We start from the raw sequence: 27,604 nt of genomic DNA on the forward strand, positions 1-27,604 counted from the left end.
AATGCTATCTTCTGGAGTAATCTCTATTACAAATATAAAATCACTTTTAATTAATGCTTCGACTTGCAATCCAGAAGTTCAGGAGGTGTTATGATCTGAGAATAATTTATCAGATTCATTCTGTCTCAAAGTGATTTCAGAGCAAAAAGACATACCGTTCTGAGGATGCTGGCCTGCCTCTGGGCTTCGGAACTGGAGGACAGGGGTCAGAAGGCCTACCTAATCCGGAATTGAAGAAAACAGCAAGTGTGTGGCATCTTCTAGAAAGTGGCTCCAAATCAATTTAAATATTGGAAATGTATTTTGCAAACCAAGTAACTGCTCCTTATTCTGGACAAAAACTTTATCATATCATACATTTGTAAAATGTCGCCTAAAAGTACTGTAGTCTCTTACGTTAGGAGGGTGGATGCCTACCTCTGGGAGCAAGACCAACACAGCTTATCTTTACACTCTGAGGACAAGCCCAAGGGACTTTCATCCATCCATGCTCCATGTCCATGCTTTTTTTTTTTTTTTAACATATTTTTAAACTCAGGGATTCAAGTGGCCAAGCATTCTGTTTAACAACTTACCTACTAGACACCCAAAAGTGTGTGTTAGGGACTGTGAACATGCTGACTGGAGAACTCTAGCAGTTGTAATTTTTAAAAAACAACTTTTTATAAAGCCTGTATGTCAGCTGTGAAGGAAGGAAATCTCTTCCACAACCAGCATGGAACACACAGCAGAATGTCAAATGGAGAAAGGATCTGGAGGCCACAAGTTCCCAACCTTGACAAATTATGCTCTTTTAAGCAGACCGTAAACCCACAGATTTGTTGTTTGCTGTTACTGACTTGCTTTGATATTTTGTGCCAAGATTTATGTGTAACCTCTGTTTGTTTTTTATTCACTGCGTTCTGGGCAGGAGCAGGGTTGCTTTTCTTTGTATTCTTTTTTTTCTGCAATGCAAACAGCAGAGGGGTCAGCATTTTCCCACAGAACAAATATTTTATAAGCAGAAGATGGTCCTAGATCCAGTCTTAAATCACGGGTGGACGTCCTCTATCAGTTCAGGGACTGTTTTCAATTTCAGAGTTCTCAGCAGCTGCTTTTCAGTTCAAAGAGGGTATGTCAAGAAAATCCTACAGTATTTTTCCATGAAGTTATTATCAGCAGTAACAAGTCTACCAGGAGATGAATTTTAACCTTTCAGAATGGGGAAAATACAAAGGCTGGGAACCACAAAGACAATCATGCTATAAAGATGGGGGAATGAGGAAGAGAATATCAATCTGGGGAAACCTTGAGGACTATATTTACAATGGGTGCTTTTTGTGTGTGCCTATAATTAATATGCATTCCATCTGACTTTAGCATCATGCAATGGCATGGAGTCACAAGAGCCATTTCTTGATTTCCTAACTGGCTCACATTTCCTTACCATTGACCATGCCAGATCCTAGCTCACTGCAGCTCCCAGTCTGGATATTGGCTCTAGGCCTTGGAACAGGATGAAAATTTGGTGGCAACAGAATTTTAGTTCAGGTCTTAGGCTCCCCATTCCAGAGTTAAAGAACAAGTAAGATAAATGGCGACAGGCAAAAAGATTTTTTTCTATGATACTCTCCCTAGACAGTCTCTTTTCAGCACCAGTTTTTTTTAAAAAAAATTCTTAGGGGTATTTGAAACTGCTTTAGTACTTTAAGATCATCGTCTCCAAACCTTGGATTCCCAAGTGATGTTTGATGACATATTCCTCCATATCTGACTGATGGGAAATGTGATTTTGGCTCTTAACACTGTTTATTCTTTGTTTTACTTTTGATGTGTCGCAGTTTAGCTTTAATTGCTGATTTTGATTTTTATCTTATATTTATTATTCTTTTACTTTTATTTTATGTTTTTGATCTATCTGTGCACTAACAAGGAAACTTCAGTCACTGGGTATTTTCTAATTCAGAGAAAGAAGGAACAGGATGCTGAGTGGCATACAGCCTGATTTTTTTTTAAATGACCATTCTCAGAATTTCATACGTAGCTACTGGTCATACCATTGAGGGATTCTTAAGAGTTGTAATCCAAATAGTAAATTTCCCAATATGTACTGGAGACCTGTGGTCAATCAAAGTAGACAGTACAAGGCTTGGTGGACAACTGATTTGTCCCAACACAGGGTTTTGCTTTTCAGGAGAAAAAGACTTCCTAAAGAGCTTCATTGAGCCTCAAGAACAGACATGAACTTAGATTCAGTGGGTGCTTTTTGATTGTGTCTACCATTTATACACATTCCATCTGACTTTAGCCTCATGCAGTGGCATGGAGCCACTAGAGCCATTTCTTGATTTCCTGATTGGCTCACATTTCCTTACCATTAACCATGCCAGATCCTGGCTCACTGCAGCTGTCAGTCTGGATATTGGCTCTGGGCCTTGGAACAGGATGAGAGTTTGGTGGTGACAGAGTTGTAGTGTCTATGCTCTTCCGGGGGGCAGGAGTGGGGCGAGTCTCCATGAGCTTAGCTTTCTCCTGGATAAACATTGGGGGCTTTGCTGGCACAGGGGGCTTGGGAGGCATTTGAGAGGAAGGCTCAGAGACAGGATCAGATGCAAGTGTTTCATTCTTTGGCTGGACAAGAGGCATCTCAGTCTCTGCTTCCACTCTGTCAACTGCTTTTCCCTCTTTGTCTCTCTCTTCTATAGCTGATGGATTAGTCTCTAATATTCCATTCTCTTCCTCTGCACCAGCAGTCACCATCCCAGGCTCTTTACTTTCCTTTACATATTGAAGATCTGGACTCGGCCTCCGCTCAGCTCTCCCACTCAGACCCAGTTTCCCACGATGTTGGGTGCATACAAATGTGCCCAATTCAGGTCCAGGCTTATAAGATCCAGGGAGAAGTGTGCTGGAGCATTCCTTACACCTGTCAGAAAGAAAGCTTGTTACCAGAAGGTAAGAAAGCATTGTGTCCTAACTGAAAAGAACAATGTGCAGCTCATGATTTTGTCGGATTACCTGCAAGAATCTGGACATTTAACCTCCACCTCTTGGCCTCCCTTTCCCATTTGATCAATCACATATATGTGAGGAAGGGAGCACTAGCGAGTGGTGTATCAGGGATGATTCTCAACTTCTATGTTTTAGACTGATGGATTGTCAGACAAAAGTGGTTTCTTTCTGGGGTGCCATTATCTGGTCCCCTGAGTGCCCAACTCATGAGGATGGTTAAACAAGGCCTGCCAAATTATCATCAACTTGAGAATTTTCAAGTATGGGAATTTCAGGATATTTACTGGGGAGATAAGCAATCTCTTTGGATACTATTATTAGGTTTCCCCTTGACATTAAGTCTAATCGTAGCCAACTCTGGGGGATGGTGCTCATCTCCATTTCTAAGCAAAAGAGCCAGCGTTATCCGTAGACACCTCCATGGTCATGTGCTCAGCATGACTGCATGGAGTGCCGTTACTTTCTCACCAGAGTGCTATCTATAGATCTACTCACCTTTGCATGTTTTTGAACTGCTAGATTGGCAGAAGCTGGGGCTAACAGTGGGAGCTAACCCCACTCCCCAGATCTGAAGTGCTGACCTTCCGGTCAGCAAGTTCTACAGCTCAGAGGTTTAACCTGCTGTGCCATTGGGGGCTCCATTATTAGAAGTATTCATAAATATATAAACATATACATTCCCTTTATGGAAAAACACAAAAATAGCAATGTCTAGGTGTATTGCTTCAGGGTATTTCATTACACTGCATTTTAAGGCACCATTCGTATCAGTATATCATGTTATATTTAGCTATCAATATATTATTTTTCATAGGGAAAGGCATAAAAACTGAAGCTTGATCTCTTTGTTCAGACTTGGTAACAATCAATACATGATGTGAAAACATCATCTTTCTAAACCACTTAACACAGTTTCTTATCCCATCATTATTATCCTCAGGTTCGTCCATCACTTCTTATATGTCTGCTAAGGCATCATACAGACATTTCATAAAGGCTTTAATTTGCACATAATTCTATCCCATGTATATTCATAATCTATAATGATATAATACAGCAAATTACACATGACAGAATACATTGTCGTCTGTCTGAAGAATTAACACAACTTTAACAGGTCTCTGTAATTACATAGGTATGCAAGAGTTATTTTCCTTGTTACATTTTACAAGTGTTCATAATTACTTAGAAATATTTGTTCTTATTATAACCCTATAAATCAGCATTTTAAGGCACAAAATCAGGGCAATTATTTGTCTTTAGTTTATCAACCAGGTTGTCATAGACAACAGCATTATACAGTGAAGGTATGCAGAAAAGCTGCCTCATTTGAAATTTCTTTCAATCTTTTTAATGCTCCTTGTTTATTGACCAATCAAAATGATTCACAACTGATAAGACAGTTGAAGTAGGTTAGGTGTTCTTCTTACCTTTTCCAGCTAGTATACATTGCATTGTCTGTCTTCATTCCAAAATTTACTGCTGCCCCCTCATCCCATCCCTTCCTGAAAACCTATGCTTCTTAAATATCATTCTATAGGCATTTTACCTATCTGTTTACAATCCAAGGTATCTGACATTGTTCTCAGACTGACAGAAAATCTGTAGCACACATTATTTTCTAGAGAAGACACATACCACAGACAGCTGTGAAAACTGGTCTGGAAAATGTCTCACTCCCATACTGAACCTTTGTATACACCTCAAAACAGGAATAATATGAACAACAGTCCAAAATGGGCTTGACCTTAAGAGTTATGAGTGTTGGGTGTTTGCACTTAATAGCAGAGCTCCATGTAGCTGAAAATGTCACCACAAACTCACAGTATCCAACTCCATATTCAAATATTCTGCCTTATTTTTCAAAGGTTGATTTAATACTTTTGAGGAATGTTAGTACTAACAAAAAAAAGATAGCCTGAGCAATAAGTCTATAAAACATAAAAGACAGTCATCAGTTAGAAAAAGAACTTTTGAGTACACAAATGATAGTCTTCATTTAAATAGAGAATCTTGATGGCTCCTCCTTCCAGCTCATTATTTTTCCTCTTTAAAATGCATAATGGTAGGCCTCTCAATTTATCATTCAGGAAATGAAAGATGCGCCTGGTGGCCTTCTCCACTAGGAGAAGAGGTGATAATGTCTGCTTCCAATGGGCTTGGGTTGGAATAGCTTACCTGAAGCACTGACGGTGGTAGAGCTTTCCATCGGCCAGATAGCGCTGGACCAAGTGAACATGTTGTTGGCAAGCTGCACAAGTACTGCTAAGGGTGGTACGTTGGGACTGCTCTGCCAGACCTTCAGTAACATCATTCTGAAGTAAAAAAATAAATTTCTAATAAAGATTCCTCCATTACTTGGAACACAGAGTTGGACTAAGCAACAGGTGGAGGACATCCTCCAGAAGTTCCCATCACCTTTCACTACTGCCTCTGCTTTCTAAGGCCCTTTTTACACACTGTATAAAATCCAAATTGAACTGGGTTTTATGGCAGTGTGGACTCCAGTTCAGATAATCCAGTTCAAAGCAGATATTGTGGATTATCTGCCTTGATAGTCTGGGTTTATGGCTGTATGGAAGGGCCCTAAGGCTGTTAAGACATGCAGTCCAGTGCCATCTGGAAGACCATACATTCCTCATTCCTCTTCTACGTATCAAGTATAACTTTCTCCAATCTAGTGCCTTCCAGAAATTTTAGACTTCAATGCCCAAACTCCCTAATCACTAACTATGCTGCATGGATCTGATGAGAGTTACTTCAGAAAATTTGGAATGCACTGTTTTGGAGGAATATGGTCCACAGAGCTGCAACTTTAGGCTAATCACAATATGCAAGGAGGGGGGTCAAGTCAGATACTAAACAGTTTTACTAGATTATGGTTTTACTATATCACAAATGGCTGCCTCATTTAGTTCATATATGTCAGATCGTTATGCTAATATTTAGCTACTTACAATATATATATGGGCTCTTATCTAATCCTGGAATGAATGAAGCCACCTTCCTAAACATAGTGTATGCTAGGTGCTTTGGACAACAGTTCCCAAATCAACCATCTGCCTGTTATCTGGAACAATGGGAGTTGCAGTCCAAGATATCTGGATGAGGATGAATTGGAGAATACTGGAATGCAGCCTCTTTAGTCAATGTTTCCCTTCTTTAAGAGATTGCCAGCATTGAGAAAGACAGTCTTCCAAGACCTAACAAATACCTCAAAATAAGAGATACCATTATAGCTGCTGAATCTTTAAATGCTACATCTGAAGGATAATAATAATAACAAAACAATCCAGGCATCAATCCAAGATCTGACCACACTACCCCAAAGAGAGAAGCTCTCTCATTGCCATTAAGAAGAGAAACCATCTTGGAGCATCTCCGTTATCCCCATTAGATCAATAGGTACCGCTCTGGAGGGAAGGTAACAGCGCTCCATGTAGTCATGGCAGCCACATGACCTTGGAGGTGTCTATGCACAACACTGGCTTTTCCGTTTAGACATAATGTCAAGGGGAAACCTTTACCTTTACTTTATCACTTCAAGAACACTTCTGTTCTGGCTCTGACCTTTATTGGCACATTTCAGTTAGGAATATATAAGGTAAAAAAACCTCTGAAATATTAGAACTAACATAGGAAGCCAATTTAACCTGCATCACAGATCCTATCTAGCCTATTGCTGTTAACACTGACTGGTACCAACATCACAGGGTTTTTTCCAGCTGTATCAGAAGATCTGAGGCTGAATCCTACATATGCAAAGTATGTGCCCTACCACTGTGCTACAGCCTCTCTGCAGAATGAATTCTGCTATTAGCATTATGGCATGTGTAGATTTTGACAACCTTTATATTTTTGCAGTAACGGGCATGATAAACATGATCCTGGTGGGTTGGCATCCAGGGTACAATTGGTTGAGTTACAAGTTGTGCACTGCCCATTGCACCTTCTTGGAGACAAAACTATTTTATTGTATTTTATTATTATATGTTTAGACCAGCTAATAACCAGAGTTCTGGGGGCAGAGTAGAAAACATTTAACATGTAGAATATAAACAATGACTAGAGACAGCACTGAGTGAAGCCAAGAGAAAACTAGCAACACCATCTGTTCTGAATGTCTTTTGAAGGGTATCCATTCAGAAGCCAAGACTAAAAGAAAATTAAGAGATGTAGGCCAATTAGATGGGCCCTGGTTTTTAGCAGGCTCTTATACCTGGGGTGCAGATGTAGTCTCAGATGTAGATGTAGACTCATGAGCTGGCTGGGGGGGCGCAGAGGCACCTGCTGGGCGCTTCAGAGATGGAGGGATTCTAGCTGCAAAGGCAGAGATAAAAAAAAAGTCAGGTCGGTTCTTAAGTGTAGATGATGAACCAGGAAAGAGAAACAATTGGTATTATCCCTTGGTTTTAAATGGCTCAGAAGGCCTACTTGGCTTTTCACACTTTGTTTTGACTTATAGTTGGGGCTCAAATACAAAACCTTGACTTGTATCCTACTTGCTGACTTCTGAGGGCAAACAATTCATCCCTTCCCTGCTCCATACTACATAGTTGTTGTTTTGATCATTTAAGCCCAACTTAGCACAGGGCTTAAGTGTTTGAGCAGCATAATTAAAGTCATGTGGAGTGTGAGGCATTTACAAATGTTGACAGGAACTTGGCAGATAGCCCATATTTGTGTCCATCACGATCTCCTAGCTCCTCTTCTGGCTAGAAGAAAGAGATGGTGTCTTGTTGCCTGCCTTTGAGAGGCTTTTGCAATGACTGCCCCTCAAGTGAGGAATTGGAATGCCCTCCTTGGAGAGGTCTGCCTGGTGCCTTCTTTTCGAATATTACAACTAGCAAGACTCCTTTCATTCTTTCAGGTGTTTCACTCATTACTCATCTTTATAATCAAGTTGTTTTATATTTTGTTTTGGGAAACAATGGAAGCTAATTTAACAGAATTTGGAAGAATAACAGGGTTACAAGTTAACTGGAACAAGTCAGAAATGTGTATTTATCATGGTTTGGTAGGATTGCATTGGTTAAAATGAAGATATTACCTAAATTAAATTTCTTATTCAGAATATAAAAATTTTGGGTAAATATTTTTTAAATGGCAAAATATGCTAATTTTTACTGTAATGGAAATAAAAAAGCCAGAATAAATAAAAACCAATGGTATAAACGACAAAAAGAATGTATTTATTCATTTATTTCCCACATTTATATCCCACCCTTCTCACCCCTTTGGGGACTCAGAGAAGCCTTACAAAAGGCAACAATTTGATGCAACACATATCAAGTAGGCCTGCCAAATATCAATCTATACTGCCAAGACAATCCAATACAATACATAGCAGAAGGCTTAGCAAAACAAAGAGATTTGGAATGGTGAGAAGAGGGCAATAAAAAACTAGATTTGAAATTGAAATATATTGTCTTTCTAGATAAAAATGGAATACTTTAGAAGAATTGGTATAATAAGTTAAGTAATCCCTTCTTTAAAATATTTTGGAAATCTGGAGGAAATATAAAGCAAAACTGATGCCAAATATCTCAAACAATTAATACTGGAATTATTAATTAGGATTTACACATGACAACTATAGAAAGCATTAAAGATCAATTATTAGAAACTAATATATCATGGTACAAATGCCTACAACTCAGAAAACAATCAACAGGTATACAAAATAAATATAAGGAGGGTAGAGAATATACAAAATTTGAGAGGATGATTATCCAAAGACAGGCTAAGGTAGAAAATGAAACAATAAAAGCTACAATAAGTGATATTTGTTCACTAATACTGGAAGAAGAGCAGATTCAAGAACATCTCAGGGAAATATGGGAATAAGATCTGGGAGGAAGAGTGAATAACCAAAAATGGAAAAACAATATGGAGCATGTGCATCTTAAAAATATTTCTATAAGAATTAAATAAAATTATTATAAAATAATATGGAGATGGAACTTAACACCAGTTAGATTAAATCAGATAGAGGAGAAATATTCAAAACAATGCTGGAGAGGATGCCAAGAGTTAGATTCATATATCCATATGTGGTAGTCATGTAAATTTATACAAAGATTTTGGGAAATAGTATTTAGGGAAATAAGAGCAATAATAAAAATAGAAATAAAAGGTACACAAGAAATAGCATTATTATCATTCTATGATAATATTATATCCTCACAAGAAGTAAAGGAATTAATTTCCAACCTATTAATGACAGCAAGGCTGATAATTGCAAAAAAAAAAAAAAAACAGAAAGAGAAAAGCAAAATTCAATTGGAAGAATGGTATAGAGAAGTTTGGAACATAGTGATTAATGACAAACTGACTTGTGACATTAAAGTTAAAAAAGGGAATATGGAAACAATGGACTTTTGGAAAATCTGGGGGAAGTTTATAGAATTTGTATTTATAGAAGGACAGAGGGGAAAACATGCAACAGAAACACAGACATCAGGAGATAAAGAATAAGATAAGTTGGTCCTAGGAGCCCCCGGTGGCGCAGTGGGTTAAAGCCCTGTGCCGGCAGGACTGAAGACCGACAGGTCGCAGGTTCAAATCCGGGGAGAGGCGGATGAGCTCCCTCTATCAGCTCCAGCTCCTCATGCGGGGACATGAGAGAAGCCTCCCACAAGGATGATAAAAACATCAAAATCATCCAGGCGTCCCCTGGGCAACGTCCTTGCAGACGGCCAATTCTCTCACACCAGGAGTCACTCCTGACACGACAAAAAAAAAAGTTGGTCCTAGTGAAGATGGCACAAAGAAAAGGGAAAGAGATAGGGGGAAAGGATAAACACATTCAAGTAATTAGAAGAATTGTATTAGAACTATAAATGCAATAGTCAACAAGTAAAGTTTTTGTTGACTTTACTTGTTGACTATTAATACATTAAAAATCCTTAATATAATGTACTTTCTTGGTGCAGCTACTGTTTTAATATGTTTTTCTTGCATGTGTTTTGTTTGTTACTATATTTGGAATTTGGTTTTCTTGAATAAAAATTATATATATATTAACATGTATTTATATTTTACATCTAACATTGTAAAGTTGTGCCACATACTGTTTTAGTTCCATTACAGTTTTAGATTATTTTGTATTTGCTGCCTAATGACCGTTTTACTTTATATATTTAGAAATAATAATAATATAACGAATAACAATAATAATTGTGATTTTACTGCTGGTTTTATTGTGCTTGTAATTTTGGAATTATTGTTTTATTTATATTAGTTTTTTTGTTGTGTTTTTATAATATCCATTGTCCTGACAGTGTAGGCTATGGGTGACTTACCATAATAAATAAAAAAGTAATCCTCACATCCTCACACCTATATACATATATAATATAATATAATATAATATAATATAATATAATATAATATATACATGCAATATAATATATACATATATACATATAATACATACAATGCAAAGATGTTTACACATCCATCTGCCAGAAGCAAATATCTTATGCCAGTGTAGTGTAGTAGCAAGAATGCTGAACAGAGACTTGACAGATTCAGGTTCAAGTCCCCACTGAGCCATGAAAATCACCAGATAATCTTGGGCCAGTCATTCCCCCTTTGTCTGACCTATTTCACTTTTCAGGGTTGTTCTGAGGATAAAGTATGGAGGAGGATAATCACGGAGGTCAGAATAAATGCAGTGGAGAAAGGGGGAATATAAAACCTTGCTAGTGACTCAGCCATCAATGCTCTTACCTCTGAGCTCTCACATTGGGGAAGGAAACGAAAGCAGGAGTAACTATGACAGGTTTTTTAAGAACTTCTCCACATGTAGTGCAAATGAGAGAGGTCGCTCCCCTGAGTCTTTGTTAAATGTCAGAAGAGTTGAGTGACAGGAGACTTTGGTAGTAAAGTCCGCACAGAACAATAACATCAACTGCTGAGACCTCCAGAAGACTCTGGAAAGGGCTATAGAGGCTAAAAGAAGAAAATACAGCTAGAGGCTTGAATGGAAGGATATAGTAGTTCTCCCCATGGACCTGTTATGTATGCTGTGCTATAAAGGATCTTGGCCATAGTGTGTTCAGACACAGTGAGGTTTAATAACAGCCTCAGCTTGGGAGAGAGTTCTTATCATGCTGGAAACCAGAGGCGTTAAGAGCACTCCCAAAGCACACTAGGAGCCAAAAGCAATCTGCTGCTGCTCTTCCCAGCCCCAAGATGAAAAGAAGGATGGGAATTTTCCGTACTGTTTGAAGTCCTCCCAAATAACTCAGGGTAACTAAGAGATAAAAGCCATCCCTCCGTGTAACTAATCCTATCATTAAGCAGAATTACTTCAAGAAATTGATTTTGGCTACCATAAAAAGGTAGAAAAGGGTTAATCATTTATCACAATACTTTTACTGCCAGAGAAAGGTAAAGGCACTTATGGGTTTTTCTCCCTTAGATGTCCCCTCCCCACTCAAACCCAATAAAAGTTCTGCAGAAGGGTAGATACTTGTTATGTTTACAAAAGGGTGTTCACGAATGTGAGTATCTCAATGGACTTACCACGAACACCCAGGTTGTAAGAAGACCAAAGAAGCTGATGCTGCAGCATCACAAACAAGAAGAACTCCCCAGCAATCATATTATAAAGTTGAAAGTGGTCATGACATAAAATTATGGGTGTGGGGAGGGGGGTGGGAGTGAAGGGCGCTGCTCTTACCTTGGTTGGGATTGTTAAAATGGTTGTAATACTGAGACACATAAGTCATGATGCTGAGGCAGTCGGGGACCTTCATGGAGACCATGTCGCTGGGATCCAGCAGGGCAGGGATCCCCAGTTCCTGCTCGGCCACCTCAAATGCCTGCAGAAGCAACAGGAGAGAAACTGTTCAGAAGCTGAGGTTGGCACAGTATATATCAAAATCACAGGTTGGAAAGAGTCTTTTTTTAAAACTAAAACTCCCAGAACCCACTCCCAGCTAGCATGCCTCCCCTAATCTACAAAAGGAGGATTGCTGAAGCTCTGAAAATGTGGGAAATCATAGAAGACTTAACAATAAAGAATAGCAGCCTTGTGACAGACATTATTATGTTAGTCTGTCTTTCTGCCACCTATTTCCTGTTTATTTATTTATTTCGTATCAAAAGTATTGCACAGATCAGTATAAAATTGATAAATATAGGAGCACAAGCACAACACACCCTGCTGACTGTATCTGAAATACGTATCCAAGGAACACTGATATCTATAACAAATAGCAAAACGTAAGTTGTAAACTGTTATAAACAACCGTGCTGTGTTGTTCTTAACTATGTTTGCTGGTATAATCTGAAAATAAATCACTGAAGAATAACACATAAAGTACAAGCCTCAATGATACTCTGTTTACTCCCTCCAGAATATACTTGTTCAGTCAGTTTTAATTTCACTCTTCCATATGACATAATAAGCAACTGTTAGATATATAAAGGAAATAAACAACGTTTCTGAAACAACAAACTAAATGCTTGAAATGTCCTTTAGAAATAACCCAACCTTGCTGCGTAGGTTGCTCATGCAGACAAAGTTTTTATCTTCACTCTTCCATGTAATCTTGTAAACAGTTGGTAAATATTGAAAAAATATTTGCACTGTCTCTGAAGCAATAAACTAAACACTAAAATTGTCCTTGGGAAAGTAAAATAACGTCTGATAAAAATAGGAGCACAAGCACAACACACCCTATTGACTGTATCTGAAATAGGACCAGGACAACTTTCCTCCCATTCTTTGTATAAAGAGGTTATCCTTTTTGACAAGTCTCTCAGGTCAGCACTCATTCCCCAAGTATTCCTGCTGGCTTCCTTTCTGAATCTTCAACACAGACTTCCAGCTTTTGAAACTTGCAGAGCTTATACAGAAAAGGGAGGCTGCAAGTGTCAAATACAGATAGGTCCTTCTGCAGTCCTTCCTCTCTGCAGAACAAACATTAGAAGACTTGTCCTTTTAATGTTTGCACCGCTTCTCTTAATGCCTGGCATCTCTAAAGAGTATCAATTTACATACTGTAGTTATCTCCACTATGATTTTGCATATTTTGTTGTGACCTCCCCTTGACATTCTTTTTATCCCGAAAAGTGCCAACTTTATACAAAGGAATAGTTTCTCCCTATCAGCAAGATAATGTAAAATGGTGTCAATTTTCCAATATGAGCTCCCATTTTCCATATGAGCTCCCTTCTACCTAAGTAGATGTTGGGCTTCTAGGTGCTACTTTACTTTTAATTGCAAGGCTTTAATCTGCAACTAGGTCCCCATGCAAGAGACACACTCTTCAAACTGAGAAATTTGTTTTGAAGATCAAAAATGAAGGAAGCTCTTAGCCTTTCCCTACAATATTGACTACTAATATCAATATCAGTCCCAGCTTTCTTTATTTCAGTAGTTTAATTGGGGAGAGGGCAGTGTGTGTGCTGCTGCCATTATTAACCATTTGGGAATCAGAAATCTTTACCAATCTAGTTCAAATCACTTCGAGATCGTCCAATAGAATTAGATGCACCTCCTGCCCAGTCCACAACTAAGACATGCAAAGCAATCTAAAGAGTTTCATTCACATTGCAACCCTACTTCAGAGACAGCAAGGAAATGTTTTGGGTGGGCTGTAAAGATATTGGTTAAGAAGACTAGTATACCTTTGCCCCAGCCACAATCTACTGATTCCCTGTTATGCTTAAAACCTGCACACAGAAACTGTTCCCCATGGAGGAGTAATGTATCTGGACACTAGTCTAGCCAGGAATTGGGAAATTAAAGCGTGAAGTTAATTTTCTGATTGTCCCTGAAAGTTCACAAAGTGGCCATGCACTAGTCACCAACTCTCAGTCAACTCTGAGATACAAAATATAAGAATTGCTATAAGATGTCCCATGCTTCATAGTTCCTCATCTTCCTTTCCTGACCTCCATTTCTGTTAAATGCTCTTTCAAATTTATGCGGGGGGGGGGGGGGGGGGTGTTGTTAGAAAACACTGAGTCGCCGATAGGCTGAGAAAGGCAGTATATAAATACAGTAAATAAATAAATAAAAAATAAATGAAAAACACTTCAAGTGAGAACAGGTTAGCAGAAAGGCCAGTATCTGTGTCAATACAGAGTGAATGGAACAACATGACTAAAACAAGCAGATTTTTTTTCCAGTCATAAATCATTGCTGGGATGAAGAAAGGAGTGGAAGTAAGAGAGATGACAGTGCTCAATTTGCTTCTAGCAGTAGCTCATTAGAAAGCATGCTGGACTGTGAGCAATTCTCAGCTGCTCCACAGACTCACCAGGTGACCTTGGGTGAGTCATTTTCCTATGTTTTTGTGGATGTCAGCAATTAAACTGATGTTAAATTGCATATCATATTGTAAGACAGAGATAAAAACATTTTAATCCTGTTTTTCGGTAAGTCAAAAGTCAGTACAGAATAGTGGTTAGAGCGCTTGTCTGGAATTTGAAATTTAGGTTGCAATCCCCATGGATTCATAAAATTCTCTCTCAGATTGAGCTGCCTCAAAAATTTGGCTGTGAATGCAGTGGATGACTGCCAAATATGGCTACTTCAAACTTGTCACAGCTTGTTTATTTAACTAATAAACAGCAGTTCACCTTCAGTAAAACAAAGACTAAAAAAAACCCTGAAAATTAATGCATTGTTATTATTACAAGATGAAACAGTATTGGGAACGAGATCCTATGAAGACATCAAAAGAATTAGAAATTAGATGCACATTAAACACACATCTATGCAAATCATACGTTATGGGAATTGTGGTAGCATAATCTTTATTGCATGGTTGAGACAAAGGAATTTAAAAACACTATTCCACTATAGTTGTGTTAGTACTGATGGTAGATACATATCACATTGAGTACCTTTATTATTGCACCTGTTTTCAGCACAATTTCACTGATTTGCTAACCTATGGTCCCATGATCATTCTTTTGCACCATCTGGTAATCCAATCTTCTTGCTCTATTACTATTCCTTAATTTTTTAATTGAGAGGAGAAGAATCTTGGTCTTTGCTAACATGTTACTGCTGATGTGCTGGAACAAAAGGGACCAAGGTAGGTGACAGGAAAGTTGCAGGATTGGTAACTATTGATAAGTTTTACCCGTTAACAGCTAGAGATAGGAGACTTATGGGGTGGTAGGAGGCAAACTGACATGAATGGACATGGCGTCCTGTAATATGGACCATCACCAAAGGCCTAGCTATATCCTGCTTTGTCTACATTGTATGATAAAGTCCTTACTTAGGTAGCCTCTCAGTTAAGGACTCTGTCAATGTATGTCTCATTTCTCTCCCCCCAGAAAAAGAGTTACCAAAACTTTACATCACAGCTACCCCATCCCTGGCCAGAACTCTGCAATTATATCAGTGCTCCTCTAGCCAGCCAAGATTATTATTTATGCTTGTGTGGTATCTTAAATGGGTCACATGGCATCCAACCATGTTATTCTACTGCCATGGCATGCCCGTTTCATTGGGCTGCAAGTTTGGGTCTGCAAATTTGTCACGTAGGCATGAATATACTCATTTTCTATGTTTGAAGAATACCAGCAGAAAGCACGTAAATATTTGCCCTGGAGATCTTAGTGTGCTTTTTTTCTTTTAAAGACAAGAAAACAATGCTACTGTTTTGATTGTTTTAAACTGTTTTATGTTGTTCTGAGCATTGAATTTTGTTATTGTTAACCGCTTTGAGTAGCCCGAGGACTGAGAAAAGCAGTATACAAATATATTAAATAAAATAATTAATAAATAAAATGCTTCTAGCCACAGAGCTCACATGTGAAAACCAGTGGCACTAACAAAGTTAGTTTAAATTAGGGATTTTGAATATACTCTCAAGTCATTCTCAAATAGTCTTCTAGGAAAGACCTCCAAAAGTCAACAGCTGTTCTGCTCAGGTCTTGCAAACTCATGGCTAACTTGATTGAGTCAATCCATCTATAACAGGGGTCCTCAAACTAAGGCCTGGGGACCAGATACGGCCCTCCAAGGTCATTTACCCGGCCCTCACTCAGGATCAACCTAAGTCTGAAACGACTTGAAAGCACACAACAACAACAATCTTATCTCATCAGTCAAAAGCAGGCCCACACTTCCCATTGAAATACTAATAAGTTTATATTTGCTAAAATTATTCTTAATTTTAATTATTGTATTGCTTTAAAGTGTTTTTTGAACTACAAATAAGATATGTGCAGTGTGCATAGGAATTCATTCATGCTTTTTTCAAATTATAATCTGGCCCTCAAACAGCTTGAGGGACTGTGACCTGGCCCTCTGTTTAAAAAGTTTGAGGACCCCCGATCTATAATAATGTGGTCACACTCCTCCTACTGCCTTCACATTTCTAATGAGTTACTTCATATCACAATACAAATAAAGTACAATACGCTCACCGTCTATTTGTTACTCATTAGTCTCTCTAATAGTGGTTGATTTGGCTTTCATTTCTATAAGTTTGGCTATAGAGCACAATTCTCTCAACTTGTCCCAGTCCTAGAGTTTGGAGCACAAACCTGTTTGGACTACTGCTCCAAGAATCCTATAGCCAGCAAAGATCATACTAACCACGGTACTCTAGGAATTATAATAAAAAGTAGCTTTTCCAAATTCTAAAATGCCAGATAATCCCATGTTGGAGACTTTTAATGTTCTGAATCATTGATCTTAATGTCAATGTATTTTTTTTTAAACTCCAATTTCAATGTTTTAATGCTTTGTACTCCTGGTCTGTGACCATTACAATAAAATTCATTCATACAATGCCATCTCTATTCAAAACACAGATTATCGGAAACATTTGTTCAATTGATGTTTTTGTACTCCCATTAGAGTTTGAATCAATTCTCCACTCAGATTGTATTTAGGATGAATGTGAAGAGACAACCTTTCAGTACAGACTTCAAAACTGCTTTGATCAGGCTGATACTTTTACTTTTATTGTTTTCTGGCTGACTGAAGCACTAGTTTTAGTGGAAAAGTAGAATAAAAATGCAATCAATAAAAATGAACATAAGAGGAAAAAGGAGCTGCCTTGTTAGTTTATAAAGAATGAATGTCAAACAGGATATTATGCATTGTAGACTTTGGGTGGCATCTAAGAGAGTTCATGTGTAAGTGCAATGAAACATATGTAAGTAACATACAGGAAATAAACTGATTTCCTGTCCTTGAGATGGTTTGACAGTCCCTGACTCAAGTGCATTACTGCATTTGACTCATTGCCCCACATTTATAATTTTATATCACTAAAAATCTCTATTTATACAGGACAAAAACCATTAAATCTGTATCCTTCTAAATGGGGGGGGGGGGAGTACAGAAGCCCTGTTCTATCTTTACCCACTCCAAATGTTGTTCAGGTAAGTCAATGGACTGGTTAAGGAAGAGCTTTTAACAGGTGAGTGTTGTACGTTTGTACTAAACAATTATATGTTTGTACTAAATATATAATTAATGTAATTACAGTATGTTTCAATATTATAATTTCTGGTGTTTTCACTGATATCTGTTTCTTAATCTTGTTTTAGCCTATGCTATTCTGGTTTGGAGAAATAAATAGTAAATAAATAGTGAATGAATGTAGTAACTAAGAGGAAACATCAAAAGAGGCAAGGAGAACAAGCCCTTTGTAATTTCATTACCATGGGAAAAGAAAATGGATTGAGAAATGTATACTGTAAACATGCAATGGAAGTCAGCTTCAAATATCTGGGTGTCAGTAAGAATTTTCCAGACATACAAACAACCAGGCATGTAGGATTTCTCTCACATTGTTTCCCCATTCAGTGTGAGTGGCATTAGTTACAAACAGGAAATAAACACAGGTTGAGTAACCCTTAACTAGAAATCCAAAATCCAAATGCTCCAAAATGCAAAACTATCCACATAGATGGTTGGGATAGCAATATCTTTACTTTTTGGTGGTTCCGTGTATACAAATTTTGTTTCAAGCATAAAGTATTTTTAAATGATGCATATAATTACCTCCAGGCTAAGTGTACAAGCCAAATTTTGTATTTAGACTTTGATCCCATTTCCAAGATATTTAATTAAGTATAGTATATGCCAATGTTCCAAAATCCAAGGAAAATGAAAACACCCAAAACACTTGTCATCCCAAGCATTTTGGATAAGGAATACTCAGTCTGTAAACAAAAATAAAGTGAAAAAATGACTGGTGAAGCCTGAGGCATAGACTTACCAGGCGGTTGTTTTCGTACACATTCTCCTTAGAAAGTGAATTAAAATCCCTACAAAACAAAATTGAAGATGTCACATGAAGAAAAAGATGTACGCGTTAGTGTCTATCAGATCACAATCAAATTTATGAGGTGGCCCCTATTGTTGTTGTTGTTATGTTTATTTATACCCCGCTTTTTATCTCCATAAGGAGACTCAAAGCAGCTTACATTAAAAGCAATTCAATACAATTAAAATCTACAAATATGCAAACATTAAAACAGAATTAAATATCATGGGTATTTTAAAAATTCAGTTAAAATCCATAAATACATATTCAAAACTAAAAACCATAGCAGCCCCTGAATTGATCTTAAAAACCTTCTTCTTTAAAAGCCTGCCTGAATAAAAAGACACTTCAAAGTCATGTTTCGGGGAAGAGAAACTTCAGTTATCTTCAAGAAAAGAAACACTTCCATTGTGGACACAAAAGGCAGGGAATACAGACAAACCTCAATTACAAGACCACCAATAAAAAGTGATGATTTACAATTAGTACTGAAAGAGTGGAAGGCATTTTAAAAGAAGCTGTTGCTTTACTGTTACTATATTGTACTATAGTGAAATGGTAGGTCACGTATTACCATCATGATTAGCCATCACTGATAGCGTATCTAATCTTCTTTTAAATCTGTCCAAGTTGGCAACCATTGTCTAATCCTCTTTTAAATCTGACCAAGTTGGCATCCATCACAACTAGTGCCAGTGCACATTGCCCTTTTCACATTATGTTTTTTTCTAGGCAGACCATCACCATATAGGAAGACCATGGCTACATAGAAAGTGAACATGCTATTTTAGGCTATGACAGTCATGAACTAAATACAAGCCTATGAGCTTCTTTCAACTTCCAGAAATCCTATCAGCCAGTACACTGTCTGGGATTTATGGGAGTTCTAGGCAAAAACATCTGGGGACCTACAGGTTGAGAACCACTGGATTAGACAGACATTTGAATGGATCCAGCATGACTCTTCTTGTGATAAGACAAACTGAATCCTTGAGAAGTATATGTATAATTTTAATGCATGGTTTTTATAGTTCACGGCAAGCATTGTAGGATGCATACATGTTTGAACTAGTTTTCAAATCATTCCAAAACCTGTAGGGAAACCAGAAGATCCGAAACTAGTTTCCCAAGATGTCATGATGTACATAACTTCACTCATCACATGTCTGAGACCCTCCTCATAACACAGATTCCTGGACTTCTTCATCTACAGAACGGCTTCTTGATAATAAGTCCAATTCAGTAAAAAAGAACTGGGAAACAATGATAACATTAAAAAGTAGAATACTAGGGAGGAAACTTCAAAGGGAAGTGCATGGGAAAACATGTCATTTAACACCTTGTATGCAAATAGTATGTTTCACAAACATAAAATGATCCCATTCATTGGTACAATACCACCTATTGCCTGACAAATACAGCCATCTGGGGTTAGGGGCAGAAGGCCTCAGTGAAAGTGAAAAACAATGAAAAAGGGAATCTAGAAACTCCTAGGTTTTTCAGCATGACTCTATATCAATTTCTACTGGAAACTGACCACAGAATCGCATCGGAGGATCTTGAGATTCCTAGAGAGATGTTCTCTCTAGAAATTTCTAAGTACTCAGCATGACTGAAGGAATATGACTGTAGAGTTACACTAGAAGACTTAAAGATTCCATGAAAGAACATTTAAATCCAATCCTTGAAAAGGAAGAAAATTAGCAACCTAGTACATAGTTTGTAGATGTCTGGTGCATATATCATGGTTGGTTATGATGGCATCTGTTCAAATATCAGGAGTTGTTTTCTTAACATAACCTTTAATTAACCATGAGAGCTACCATTTGGAAGAGGTTTTGGTGTTCAACTAGGATTCTAGAGATGGGGGTTTAAGGGTTATGGAACCACTGGATGACCTTGGACAAACCGAATGCTCTCAGCCTCAGAGGAAGGCAAAGTTTAGATGTCAGGAAGAGTTAAATACACAAAGCTCTGATGTTATACTAACTGAGAAATTTGAGGACTTGTAGTCCAAAAAATTAACTTTTCTATGATCTGTTTGTCGTTTAAGCAACTTGCTTATTTTTTCTCAGGTTTAGCTGGAGAACAGCATAAGCCACAAAGAACCTTGAAACTGCAGCTTTTTCACTGTCTCAAGCACAGAGTTAATCAGTGTTGCTTTATAGATATAATTTAGAAAGGTCTGTTTTTGATCTGGCAAAGGAGTGATTTTTGACATTTTTTCCAACTTTGATTTTTTGGTTTCAGAATCAGGGCATATTGAAGTGATTAATAATGATTCAAAATGTCCCTTAAATGTTCCCTGGAAAATCCTCTCTTAAGGTGCCATGTCCTTGTAAGGTCCTATGGTGTCAAGCTTACTATACACTGTGCTCCACTTAACTGTGAAGTGCTTAGTTAGACCATCTGCTAGAAATGAGATTTATGTCCTGGATATTTAACAGCAGCGACTTCTGCTTAATGGGATAGTCATTATGTTTCAAGGAGAGAGGTTTTTTCTCTGCCAAAAGCAGATCTTTTGAGCTTTTTGTCTTCAGTGGAGGCTTAGGCCATGTGCTCTTCTAACAGCTGTTTTTTTGGCCTTGGGTAGCTATCGCATACATTTTAAAAGTGCATGTAAAGTCTACAGTTCCCACAAACATTTGTTGCTCCTCATCAATGCCACATTGTAGTTGACTGCTGCTACATTTGTAGCAAGAACTCACTTGTGTGAAGAGGTGGTGGTGATCTAAATCATCCCCAGAGCGATCCAGCATTTGCCACATCAGATTGACCCCAGTATAAGTGGTCAGTGTAGGACCTGAGGACAACTGTCTCATATTCCCCATCGTGTCTCTGATTCAAAATATAATATATTCCCATCCTAACAGCCACTGATGGTCCTAACCTTCCTGAATTTACCTAATCCAATCTTAAAGCCACTGAAGTTAGAAGTCATTGTGATACCATGCAGCAGCAAATGTTATATTGTATATGCTGAGCAAAGAAGTGCTTCTTTTTACCTGGCCTACTGAATCTCCCATCACTTCACTTCCTTGGATGACGATAGGCTCTGGTATTATCATGGAGAGAGAAAAGCTCTCATCTACTTCCTTTTGCCAATGCATCTGGCAGTTAGAAAGTTAGATCATCAGATACTGTGTATGCCTACTTGAATTTTGTCCATGTTGCACATTTTTCAGCTGAAAGAGGATGAGGATGAATATCATCACACATAATTTGCCTTTAGAAAATGCAGCTCAAGGGCATTCACACACATGATCTCAGGAACCCAAATCTGCATTATTCATACCAGTTGCAGAGAGGGAAGAGGCTAAAGATAAGCAAGATAGTGGCTTCCTAAAGGCAATTTCTCATGCCTTTGTTAATCAGAACAAAACTCCATCCAAGCTAAGGATGGCTAGCTTGTACTGTATATTACCAGATGTTTCTCAACTCAACCTCTCTGTGCTGGCTAGGGATAATGAGAATCGCAATCAGAAAAGTCAGGATGGTTACATGATAAATGTCCCTCATCTATGTCCTGTATTACTGTGTTTCACAGTAATCACCAAAATGTGCCAAGATACAGACATAATCGTCAAATTGTTTACATCAGCTTCCAACTTTATACCTCTTGAATAGGGTACATCTACACTGTAAAATTAATGCAGTTTGACATCGCTTTACCTGCCATGGCTCAATGCTATGGAATCAAGGTGTAGTTCTACAAGATTCTTAGCCTTGTCTATCATAGAGCACTGGAGCTTCACCAAACTATAAATCGTGAAATTCCAGAACATTGAGCCGTGGCAGGGAAAGTGATGTCAAATTGTATTAATTCTACACTGTAGATGCACTCTCTGTCTGGGTCCAAGGAACGTCTGCCTGACACATCTGAAGAGCACTGAGTTGCCTGAGGCTAGCCTATAACGTGTACAATAATGGTGTACTCAATACAATTTTATGTTTAGCTATTAATATGAATGGCTCATCCATTTAAAAAGCTATCTAAGTCAGGAAGCTTCCATCGAGCAGAAAATGTAACTAAATGATCTCCAATGTTCCTTTCATCTCTAAGTTCTGTAATTCTATGGCTGGGGGAGGATAATGGATCTGGAAGCAGATAGATGTACAGTAATTATTTGCAATATTCATTTATTTCTATATTGTTCACGCAATACCTCTGCATGTGGGCATTCTTGGAGCCAAGATAATGATGCTTTCCAGAAACTGGGCCAGTTTTTCCACCCAGGCAATTAATCCAATCACAAGGAAGCAATAACCATATGCAACCTTCCACGGCAACACAGACAACAGAAGTCATTGAAAGATGCTAACTGGGTCACACTAATTTATCCCTTGTCCTTGTCAGGGGACGTTCCCTACTGATGCATTATATTCTCTGGTGCTTTGTTCACACGTCATATTTATAAATAGCAACAAGGAAAGGAGGAAGAGGCTCAGTGACTGAGATAAGGGAGGAAACTCTCAAAATAACATTAGGAAAAAACCTTGAATTTTTACATGAAAATATGAATCTGAAAATAGTACAGTAACCGTAATACTTGGTAGTGCTAAATAATCTGGGTCTGTTAGAGATAGTTCCTTAAAGTGCATCAATGCAGAATTAATGCAGTTTGACATCACTTTAACTGCCACGGCCCAATGCTATGGCATCCTGAGATTTGTAGTTTGATGAGGCACCAGCACTCTTTCGCAGAGAAAGTCAAACACCTTGTAAAATTACAACTCCTACAGTTCCATGGCATTGAGCCCTGGCAGTTCAAGTGGTGTCAAACTGCTTTAATTTTACACTGTAGATGCACCCTTTGTATCCTCTGATAACAAGCTGGCTGGTCACATTGACTAGGATCAGATGATCAAACCAGCCATCAAAGCCATTGTTTAGCACCTGTGATTCTATTAACATGATCCTGTTGCAAGATGTATGCCAGTTGATGCCCTGAGGTCCAAAGAAGCAAGATGAATGCCTAAATTAGCTAAAATCCTGACCATTATACACCCAACATCGCAGAAATAGGCTCAAATATATATCCATCAAAATATAAAGTTAGGGATGAACTTTGATTTTTACAATATAACCAAAACAGGGGGATTAGTAAGTGGTCTGAGAGCCAGCATCGTGCAGTGGTTTGAGTTTTGGACTAGGATTGGAATCAGGGTTCGAATCCCTGCTCAGTCATGGAAACCCATTCAGTGACCATAAGCAAGTCACACTCTCTCAACCTAAGAGGAAGACAAGGCCAAGCCCTCTCTGAGGCCCCTTCTACACTGCCATATAATCCAGATCATCAAAACAGATGGTCCACATTATCTGCTTTGAACTGGATTAAATGAGTCTACACTGCTTTATAATCCAGTTCAAAGCAGATCATCTGAATTTTATATGGCAGTATAGAAGGGGCCTGAGCCAATGTTTCCAAGAAAGCCCTGTAGGAGATCTGCTTTAGGGTCAATGTAAATTGGAAAGGATATTAAAGCACACAACAACAACAAAAACAACAACACCTATTACTGAAACTCTCCACAATTTCCAAGAAAAGAAAAGGTTTGGACTGGAGGCAAAACATTGTCCTTTCTTAAATCAGTTCTATTTGCAGAACCTCTAATTACACTGTGGGAGAACTGTGAAATAGAAACTGGCTTATCATACAAAACCTCTTTCAGTGTCCCTCCACATTTTGCTGCAATCTTTTAAGGAATCTAGAGTCCTCCTTATTGCTAATTAATGGCTGTGGAGTAGAAAGGTGTGGCTAGGGCTACATCTCTACACTGTGGAATGAATGCAGTTTGATGTCACTTTACACGCTATGGCTCAAAGCTATGGAATCCTGTGGGTGGTAGATTTACAAAGTCTTGTCTGGCAAAATGTGCTACTGCATTCAGCCATGGCAGTTAAAGTGATGCCGAACTGCATTAATTCTACAGCATAGAGCAGGCTGTTAGGAATTGTAGGGGTTGAAGTCCAAAACACCTGGAGGGCCCAAGTTTGCCCAGGCCAGGATACACCCTGGATACACTTCAGGTGTTTTGGTCTACCGACTGTTAGGAATTGTGGGAGTTGAAATCCAAAACACTTGGCGGGCTGAAGTTTGCCCAACCCTGGATACACTTGAGGTGTTGTGGACTACCGGTTATTAGGAATTGTGGGAGTTAAAGTCCAAAACACTTGGAGGACCCAAGTTTGCCCAGGCCTGGATACACCCTGGATATACTCCAGGTGTTCTGGACTACCGGCTATTAGGAATTGTGGGAGTTGAAGTCCAAAATACCTGGATGGCCCAAGTTTGCCCAGGCCTTGATACACCCTAGATACCCTCCAGGTGTTTTGGACTACTGGCTGTTCGGGATTATGGGAGCTGAAGTCCAAAACACTTGGAGGACCCAAGTTTGCCCATGCCTAGATAGGATACACCCTGAATATACTCCTGGTGTTTTGGACTACTGGCTGTTAGGAATTATGGGAGTTGAAGTCCAAAATACCTGGAGGGTCCAAGTTTGCCCAGGCCCGGATACACTTGAGGTGTTTTGGACTACCGGTTATTAGGAATTGTAGGGGTGGAAGTCCAAAACACCTGGAGGGCCCAAGTTTGCCCAGACCAGAATACACCCTAGATACACTTCAGGTGTTTTGGTCTACCGACTGTTAGGAATTGTGGGAGTTGAAATCCAAAACACTTGGCGGGCCGAAGTTTGCCCAGGCCTGAATACACTTGAGGTGTTCTGGACTACCGGTTATTGGGAATTGTGGGAGTTAAAGTCCAAAACACTTGGAGGACCCAAGTTTTCCCAGGCCTAGATACACCTTGGATATACTCCAGGTGTTTTGAACTACTGGCTGTTAGGAATTGTGGGAGTTAAAGTCCAGAACACTTGGGAGAACTGAAGTTTGCCTATGCCTGGATACACCCTAGATACCCTCCAGGTGTTTTGGACTACTGGCTGTTAAGAATTCTGGGAGTTGAAGTCCAAAACACCTGGCAGGTCCAAGTTTGCCCAGGCATAGATACACTTCAGGTGTTTTGGACTACTGGCTGTTAGGAATTGTGGGAGTTGTAGTCCAAAACACCTGGAGGGCTGAAGTTTGTCCATGTCTGGATACACCTTGGGTCCTGGCAGAAATATTAGGGATTCTGGGAGCTGAAGTCCAAAACACCTGAAGGATCAACGCTTCAACACAATATCACACTTTAGGGCTGCTTAATAAATAGGAATATCTCGTTTCTCTCTTCTTAAGTCCTCTTGGGAGTGTGTCCCAAACTCCAAAGGACTTCAACTCCCAGAAGCCTCGGCTGCTCCGTCCAACGATGGAGGATTCTGGGACCTGGAGTCTAAGACACCTATGTAGGGCTGCACCTTTCCCCCTTTGCCTCACGAATAGGGTCCCCTTCCTTCTCCCTCAGCCCTCTCAGAGGAGCAACTGCTTGCCGAAGAGGTTGCCCCCAGCGCCGGCCGTTCCATCTAAGCGAGCCCGGGGCTTCTGTTGGGGCCTAGTGGCGGAACGGGTGAACTCACAGCAAGTCGGGCCGGTGCCGGTGGAGGATGGCGCAGAAGGCGAGACCGTCTCTGAAGGAGCTGCTGAGGTCCCGGACCTCGACGCCGGGGTAGCCCTCGCACTGGCGGCGGCACCAGGCCTGCAAGGCGCTGCGCGGGCCCGACATGGACTCCAGCCTCCTCCGCGCTTCTCCTGGCTCTCCTCTCTTCTCCGCTACTCCCGGAGGGAGGCTCCCTCTCCTCCCGCCCAGGAAGGGCGCCGCAGGGCTCTGCTCAGACCTGTCCCGCCGGCGGACGCGGAGCCTCCCTCTCCGCCCATCGCCCGCAGCGGCAGAGCAGCGCTCCTCTGCGGAGGAGGCTTAGTCATATCACAGGAGGAGGAGGAGGAGAAAGAGCCAACTGGGGAGAGGGAGCAGCAGGCCCACTTCACTTCAGTCTGGGTTATTTATTTTTATATTCATACCTAGATGCATTGGACATGTTGTTAAATACTAAACAAAGGGGTGTGTGTATATATACACACATCAGGCCTGGGCAAACTTGGGCCCCTAGGTGTTTTGGACTTCAACTCCCACAATTCCTAGCAGCCGGTAGGCTGCTAGGAATTGTGGGAGTTGAAGTCCAAAACACCTGGAGGGCCCAAGTTTGCCCAGGCCTTATATACATACATGCATCAAGAGGGATAGGAAGTTCAGGATCAGGAAGGATCTGTACCAGGCCTGGGCAAACTTGGGCCCTTCCAGGTGTTTTGGACTTCCACTCCCACAATTCCCATCAGCCTACCGGCTGCCATGTACAGGTAGATTCCAATAGGCTTGTGCATTTCAGCTGAATTATTTATTTACTGCAGTAGTTCCCAACCTTTTTTAAGCAGGGACAACATTGACCAGGGACTGCTTTGGCCAGGGACCGCTTTGACCACGGACCTCATGAACAGGGGCTGCATTGACCAGGGACCGCTTTGACCAACGACCTCTTTGACCAGGGACCGCATTGACCAGGGACTGCTTTGACCAATGACCGCTTTGACCAAGGACCGCTTTGACCAGAGACCACTTGACCAGGGACCTCTTTGACCAGAGATGCATTGACCAGGGACCTCTTCACCAGGGACCACTTTGACCAACCACTTTGACCAGGGAGCACTTGAACAGGGACCTCTTTGACCAGGGACCCCTTTACCAGGGACTGCATTGACCAGGGACCCCTTCACCAGAGACCACTTGACCAGGGACCACATGAACAGGAACCATTTGAACAGGGAGCACATGACCAGGAAGCACATGACCAAGGACCTCTTTGACCAAGGACGACTTGAACATGGCAATTTAAGCTTTGTCAAACTGTATTACTACTGCAGCAGGTAAACCTACCGTGGTTAACTGCCACCCATTCCAGACAGAGCCCTTGCTTCACATCATTCAATTTCCTTGTTGATCAAAGGAAGTGCCCCTTATTGTGCTTGTGAATGGTCCTCAATGTGACTTTGACTTACTGCCACTCCATAAATAAAATTCCTGGGTGTTGTAGTTGGGTGAAGCACCAGCACTCTTTTGTGGAGGCTAAAGACCTATTACAACTACACCTCCCAGGATCGGGGAGCATGGAGCCATGGCAGTTAAATCAGCACCAGACTGTATTAATTCTACAGTTGTTGCTGTCATTAACTGCCATCCAGTTGACACATGGGCCTAACTAGTAAAGGGATGTGCAGGTCACGTATTGCACTTGTTAATGGCCCTAAAGTTGACTTATTATGGCAACCCCATTCATGAAGGACCTCCAAATTGCCCTGTCATCAGCTCAGGTCTGGCAGACACAGGGCTGTGGCTCCCTTGATTGAGTCTATG

At 39.8% G+C, this 27,604-nt stretch overlaps 1 protein-coding gene across 1 annotated transcript in view; it reads right to left on the bottom strand.

The window, feature by feature from the left end:
* MICALL1 (MICAL like 1) overlaps positions 1-26,131 on the bottom strand; it is a 38,593-nt gene extending 12,462 nt beyond the window's left edge. The window contains exons 1-7 of the mRNA XM_060777023.2: positions 25,776-26,131; positions 18,207-18,255; positions 11,681-11,822; positions 7,211-7,311; positions 5,170-5,306; positions 2,355-2,905; positions 156-219 (exon numbers count right to left, since the gene is read on the bottom strand). Coding sequence (XP_060633006.2) covers positions 156-219; positions 2,355-2,905; positions 5,170-5,306; positions 7,211-7,311; positions 11,681-11,822; positions 18,207-18,255; positions 25,776-25,921 — 1,190 coding nt within the window. The 5' untranslated portion in view covers positions 25,922-26,131. The remainder of the gene's footprint in view (positions 1-155; positions 220-2,354; positions 2,906-5,169; positions 5,307-7,210; positions 7,312-11,680; positions 11,823-18,206; positions 18,256-25,775) is intronic.
* Between the last annotated feature and the right edge of the window lie 1,473 nt (positions 26,132-27,604).

The sequence above is a fragment of the Anolis sagrei genome, chromosome 5, assembly GCF_037176765.1.
Source record: "Anolis sagrei isolate rAnoSag1 chromosome 5, rAnoSag1.mat, whole genome shotgun sequence".
In the NCBI taxonomy this organism is placed as follows: domain Eukaryota; kingdom Metazoa; phylum Chordata; class Lepidosauria; order Squamata; family Dactyloidae; genus Anolis; species Anolis sagrei.